The sequence below is a fragment of the Tupaia chinensis genome, unplaced genomic scaffold, assembly GCF_000334495.1.
Source record: "Tupaia chinensis unplaced genomic scaffold, TupChi_1.0 Scaffold145814_1, whole genome shotgun sequence".
Classification (NCBI taxonomy): domain Eukaryota; kingdom Metazoa; phylum Chordata; class Mammalia; order Scandentia; family Tupaiidae; genus Tupaia; species Tupaia belangeri.
The window spans coordinates 1,651,140-1,658,167 of NW_006205672.1; the positions used below are offsets into that span (position 1 = coordinate 1,651,140).

A 7,028-nucleotide genomic window follows, 5' to 3' on the forward strand; every position below is an offset into this window, starting at 1 on the left:
TCGGGGGCGGCGGCTCCTCCCACTGGGGGGGTGGCGCGGCGGCGGTGGCAGCTACGGCCATGGCGGCGACTACTGCTAACCCGGGTGAGGAGACCGAGGACGGGGGCGCCTGTCAAGGGGGAGGGGTCGAAGGGGCTGACAACTGAGGAGACCCAGGGCTGACAGGCCGGGGCTGGGGCTGAGGGCGCTGTGGCGGGCGGGGGCGACTCGGGGTGCGGTGGGGGAGGGGGCTGACCTAGGAGGGGCCCGATCCTGGGAAACGGAGGAGTCCCGCGGTGGAGGGGAGTCGGGGTTCCCTGCCCGGAGCGCTGTTACAGCGGCGTCCCGCGCGGGGTTGGCCTGCCTCCACTTTTCTGGTCTGTGATGTGGTCTTTTAACCCTCCGCCGGCTGGAGCTGCTTGATGGCTAACTGTAGGCAGAGTGGCTTAGTTTCTTTTAAGAGTAGTTTGTATTCGTAAACAGAGGAACACGTTGCTGTTTAGCTTGATGTATGGCTGCCAAACACTTTAAACTTTTATATTTTAATTAAAAAATGTAAACACTCTGAAAATGCAAATACTCGGTTTCTTGAGATCGTACCACCTCCTTCTCCCGTCTCCTTCCCCAGGCTATACTTTGAAACGTGGAGTTTATATATTAAGAGGGCCTGTTAGTCTTCAGCTGCTGAGAGCAGAGGTCTGTGTACTGTGGTTAAGAACAAGTCGTTCTTAAGAACCCTAGGTTTAAATCTTGTTAGGCCTATCAGGCAAGAAAAATTTAGTTCTATGCTGTTTCTCAGTGAATTAAAAAAAAATCTAGCCAGTCATATCTAAGGTATGGATCTGGAGGTAGCAGGTCATATCCAAAAGATGGGTCCAGGAGTAGAAGGACTAAAGAAATTGCTGTCTTTAAATTCCTAGTCTCAGTCCACTTTTCCCTATGCATGTATGTATTTATATTTTTTATCTTTTGCTATCGAGTGCTTGCACAGGTCAGAGAGAGAGAAACAGGGAAAGTGAGAAATCACCAAATAGGGAGGATGGCCAACAGGGCAGTAGCTTTTCCACTGGAGATTTTGGGCGCACACGCCCATGAGTGGGGACACATTTTCCAAGCTACCAGTCTGGGACTCAAACCCGGGAGGGGGCCAGTGAGTTCCAGCTGCCTTAACCACCACCCCACTTGGCTGACCCCATTTTTTACTTTATTAGTTATCTTTTTCTAGGAAGTATTTCATTTTAGTGAGCCTACTTTATCTTGCTGTCCTTGGCATTCTGTTGCAAAATAAAATTTATCCTGTCCCTGTCTTTGATAGCCTTTAAGAAAAAGGTCAAGAAGGGGCCAGCAGATGGCGTAGTGGTTAAGGTGCAGGACTCCCCACATAGGGAACTGTGTTTTGAGCCCCAGATCCTTGGCTTGCCTGAGCCAAATTTCTGGAGGAGTATGGGAAAGAGATTGGGGTGTGGCCATCCCCCCTGGAGGGTGGTTTCTCCTGTTCCCTCTCTGTCTCTGTCTTTCTCCAGGAAGCTCACTCACCCCAACGCAAAAACAAAACAAAACAAAGCACCTTAAAGGAAGGGGGGGGAGAGGTGAGGAATTTGTTGAAATTAGAAGAGTGGGGAATTCTATGCTGTTCCATATTGAACTTTAAATTTGTTATTATTCATGTCTCTGAAAGGTAATAGTATTTTGTAATACCCAGGTTTTGATATTACAGTTGAATCATTGAAATTTACTGTCTTTTCCATCGTTTCTGGGAACTGAGCTATTTTAAGAAATGAGTCATTAAAAAAATAGGTACTTATTTAATTTTATTTATCATTGTTATTGTTACTATTGTTTTTTTGGGAAAGGTTTTTGCTATAGGGCCCGTGTGCTTGCAAGAAAGACTAGGAGAGAGACAGAAAGCAAGAAATCACCCCCCAGGAGAGATGGCCACGCCACAATCCCTTCTCCTCCTCCCTTCTCTTCCATTCTCCTCTTGGGATCTTGGGGATGCACGCACAAATGCCGGCGTGAATTTAAGCCACCAGGTCCGGGACTCGAACCGTGGTTGACTACATGGAAGTCCAGCAACATAACCATTACACTATCTGCTGGTACCTTATTATTGTTGTTATTAGTAATTATTTTTAAAGGGGGGGGGGAGAGAGAGAGAGAGAGATGAAAGGAGGGAGGAACAGAGGGAGAGAGGAAGGAAGCCACCAGGTCCAGGACTCAAACATGGTCGACCATGTGGGAGGCCAGCACCTTAACTACCGTGCCACCTGCTGACCCCAGCAAATGATTAATTACTCATGTATTAAAAAAATATTTAACCTTTTTAAGGGAAAGGAAAATAAAATTAATTACTTCAGTTTCATTACAGGAAGCTCTGAGTAAAATAATAAAACTATAAAAATGCTGTTATGGCAGAACTGACTTTGAAGTAAAATAATCAATTTGTGTGCTAGGGAGAAAATAAACAAAATTTTAAACAAATCACATTTTGCAAAATAATTATATAACCCTATCAAGTTCAAAGTATTTCTATTAAGAAGTGGCCTGGGTAAACAAGTTTTAGTGCATATGTCAGAAGCTTTTTTCCAGCTGTGTGGGTGGGGTTGCTTTGTTTATTTATTTTTAAACAACACAATGACAATCTCTTGACCATATTTTTATTAGCTGATCAATATCTACTTAAATATCTATCCAGAGAGCACTGTGTGTGTGTGCACGTGCATGCGTGTGCTGTGTCCTTGTTAATGAAACAGTTGATTTTGTTTATTGTTTTTGGCTGCTTTCTTCTGCAATTTTTAGATTTCTTTTTTGATGTTGAGAAATTTTTCCATCTCTTCTGAGTTATTGGCTCTATGTTCAGTACCTAATAATTAAGTCAGGAAATTATTTTTGTCACTTCTTCTTTTGCTCCTTTGCTCCAGTGAAAAGCAAGCTAATGGTTTTCATGTCAAAATTCTTTACAGCATCGTCATACCTTTTTTCCTTAGAGCTCTGTTAAGGACTAGGTACATCATATCTGTTACTTTTTGAGTTTTTACAAATTTGTGTTTTTGCTAAAGTACTGACTGATAAATTTTCCTTCAATTCTTGTTCTGTCTTTACAAGATCTTAAAAATTCAGGAGGAGAATGGAGAAGGGATTGCAGAGGTGTGGCCATCTCCCTTGGAGGGTGATTTCTCACTTTCCCTCTCGGTTTCCATCTCTCTCCTGAGCACACGAGTCCTATGGCAAAAAAACAAAAAGAAAGAAAAAGTAATTATTTCACCCTTCTTGCTAAGATTCATTTAAGTTAATCTTTAGTAAGGGTAAATAATAATAATGCTTGAGGGGCCATCAGTTTGCATAGTGGTTATGTCACTGGACTTCCACATGGCCGACCATGGTTTGCATCCTGGATTTGATGGCTTGATACTCATGCTGGACGTGCGTAGACATTTGCCCAAGATCCAAGAGAAGAAAGGAGGAAAAGGGATTGTGGCGAGGCCATCTCCTCTGGGGAGGGGTGATTTCTTACTTTCCCTCTCAATGTCTCTTTCTGTCTCTCTGGCAAGTGCAGGTGCCTTAAGGCAAATACCTCTTAAAATAATAGTAATAATGGTTGAGCTTTGCTAATTGTACTTAGAATTGTATTTATTTAACTTTATTATTTGTTGTTGTTGTTGTTGTTGCTTTTTAGAGGTTTTTGCTATAGGGTGCGACACACACACGTGCGGCGTGAATTTAAGCCACTGGATCCGGGACTCTAATCGTGGTTGACTACATGGGAGTCCAGCGACATGGCCATTATGTTAACTGCTGATCCCCTGTTGTTATTATTTTTAATTTGACCAGAGAAAGACAGAGAGAGAGAGAGAGAAGCAAGCTGCCAGGCCGGGACTTGAACTGTGGTCAGCCTTAAAGGAGTCCAGTGCCTTAACCGCCATGCCACCTGCTGGCCCCTAGAATTCTATTTAAAGACTGCTGATCCTGAGGCCAGCAGGTGGTGTAATGGTATGTTACTGGACTCCCATGTAGTTGATTGCGGTTGGAGTCCTGACCTGATGGCTTAAAGCTTTATGCTGGGTGTGTGTGTGTGTGTGTGTGTGTGTGTGTGCATGCCCAAAATCTCAAAATGAAAATAGAGGAGAAGGGATTGGGCTTGGCCATCCCACCTTGAGAGTGATTTCTTGTTTTCTGTCTCTCTGTCTCTTGTCTCTCCAGTGAGCACACTTGCCCTATAGCAAAAATCTCTCTAAAAAAAGAAAAAGACCGTTGTTGGTCAGGGGTCAACAGATGGCGTGATGGTTGAGGCTCTGGACTCCCACATGGCTAACTGAGGTTCGAGTCCCAGACCTGGTGACTTGCTTTCTCAATTTCTCTCTCTGATTCTCTCTGGTAAGTGCACATGTCCTGTAGCAAATTAAAAAGCAATACTAGCAATGGTAAATAAAATTAAATAAATAATTCTTTTAAAAAAACTGATAGTAGTAGTAGTCCTTTAGTGTCTTTCAGGGAACCTGGTTCTTCTGCATTTTCCCCTGTGTTTTAACATGATGCTATATTGGAAGATAAATTGCAGTTTATAGAATCTATTGTTTACTGTAATTGCAGTAATAGTTCTATTGTGACAACTTTTATTCTTCATGATTGATAATTCTATCATTTTTCACTAATTCTTTTTTTAAAAAGAATTATTTACTTATTTTTATTTATTATTATTATTTTAATTTGACCAGAGAGAGAAAGGGAAAGTGAGAAGTCAAGTCCCAGACTGCTAGGTCTGGGACTTGAACCAGGGTCAGCCATGTGGGAGTCCAGCGCCCTTAACTGCCGTGCCACCTGCTAGCCCAATTTTTCGCTAGTTCTACTTAACAGTGGCAAATTAAAGTGGAAGAGTACATGCACCATGAAGTCTTAGGCTATATCTTTTTTGTCTGTGGATTAGTAACAATTTTGAGGAACTCTTTTTCATTTTTTTTTTTTAAATTTTTTAAAGAGATTTTTGGTACAGGGCTTGCATGCTTGCTGGAGACACAGACAGAAAGTGAGAAATCACTCTCCAGGGGAGATGGTAAAGTCACAATCTCCTTTCCTCCATTCTCTTTGTACTCTGGGCATGTACATACACGTGGTCGGCCATGTGGGAGTCCAGTGACGTAACTGTTAGGACATCAGCCGGCCCAGTATCAATATTTCTTCTGTTGATTCTGGTGTTTCCTGTAGCATAGAACTCTTTGTGTGCTTTCATATACAATTTATTGTAGTTGAAGAATGTAATAGAAAGGCAAAGGAAAGTACACTGGGTTTGTAAGGCTGACATTTAGGAAATTTTTTTTAACATAATTTTTCACTTATATGTAATTTAAAAAGCATCAACTGACAAAATTCTTACCTGTTTACTTACCTTTTTCAGATATGAGAAAATAGTAATTCATGCAATATAAAATTAAGATACTTTATTACCAGTAGCTGGTGTGGTGGTTAAAGCACTGGACTCCCACATGACCAACTGCAGTTTGAGTTCTAGATCTGGCAACTTGCTTTCCCATTCTCTCTCGCGCTCTCTCTCTCTCTCTCTCTCTCTCTCTCTTTCTCTCTCTCTGGTGCATGCACATATGCTATAGCTAATTAAAAAACTAATAATAATGGGGCAGCAGCTGATGTAGCAACCATGTCATGGGACTTCTAAGTGGTCAACTGTGGTTCAAGTTATGGACTGGAGGCTTGAAAATCATGCCGGGTTCATATGTATGTGTGTGCGTAAGATCCCAGGTGGAGAATGGAGGAGAAGGGATTGGTGCAGCCAAACCCCACCCTCACCCGGGGTGGGGGTTGATTTCTCACTTTCACTCTCACTGGCTCTGTCTCTGTCTCTCTCTCTGGCCAGTGCATGTACCCTAAGACAAAAATAAATAAATAAATAATTCTACAAAAATAACACTGTGTAAAAATAAAAGATACTTTGTAAAAATAACTATTTTACTAATTGAGCAGTTGAAATACAATTAACAGTTTTGAAAAGGAACCTCAATCTGCATACTTTTTTTTTTTCCTTGAAAAAGTGTGTGCATAAGCCTGGGAGAGACAGGTATTTTTTTGACAGTCTTTCCATATTGTGACCCTTCTTGCCCCAGCCTCCCAGTTAGCTAGGACCACAGTCATATGCCACTTCTGCCATGTTTAGGTTGGTGTGGGAACTAAAGCAAGGCCTCCCATAGAGCCTAAGGCATCATACAGCAAGCACCCTCCCCCTTGTCTGATTTCTAATCTGCATACTTTTTATGCAACAGATTTGTGGTACCAATTTATATCCTCTCTGTTTCCTTAGAAATTAAGAAATAAATACTTCTGCATTCTTGGAACTCTGTTTTCTTGTCATTTTGCAATAGTGGTCTTTTAGCTTAATGTTTTGCTTTCCAGTCCTTTTCTCCTTCCCACAAGCGTCCATTAATAGATAAGAGTAGTACGCTGTTTTATGAATGTTTTGTGAAAGTTTTGTGGTTTTCTATTGCTGCTGACTTTCTTCTAAGGCTATAACAATAGGGATTTCCAACAGTACCAAATGATGGTTGAGCTTCAGAAACTAAGTTGTGGGGTGAGCCCTATAGCCTAGTGGTTAAGGGAGCTGGATTCCTTGTGGTTGATTGCTGTTTGAATTCCAGCCCTGGTGGCTTGAAAAACATACCAGAGTGTGTGTAGGCTCAAAATCCTTACTGGATGGACAAATGGAAAAGGGATTGAGGTGTGACCATACCCCGTTGGGGGTGCTTTATCATTTAACCTCTCTCTCTAGATTATCTGTCTCTGTTGAGTGTACATGAGCCCTCTGGCAGTTAAAAAAATTGATTGTAGCACTTAAAGAAACTAATAGGTCTTTTGATTTTACTTAGGCTGTGACATCTTGTAGGTGTTTAATTCCAAAAGTAGTAACATTCGAATCCTTGCTTGTGGAAACTGTCTGTGGAGCCATCTTTTTTTTTTTTTTTTGGAGAGGTTTTTGCTATAGAGCGCATACAATCTCCAGAATGACAGAGAGAGAGAGAGAGAGAGAGAGAGAGAGAGACAGAAAG

General features: G+C 41.8%; 1 protein-coding gene across 4 annotated transcripts in view; it reads left to right on the plus strand.

Moving 5' to 3' along the window:
- Nucleotides 1-6: 6 nt before the first annotated feature.
- ARNT (aryl hydrocarbon receptor nuclear translocator) overlaps nt 7-7,028 on the plus strand; it is a 100,299-nt gene continuing 93,277 nt past the window's right edge. For all 4 annotated transcript variants that reach the window (XM_006168448.3, XM_006168450.3, XM_006168449.3 and 1 more), the window contains exon 1: nt 7-84. In XM_006168448.3, coding sequence (XP_006168510.1) covers nt 60-84 — 25 coding nt within the window. In that variant the 5' untranslated portion in view covers nt 7-59. The remainder of the gene's footprint in view (nt 85-7,028) is intronic.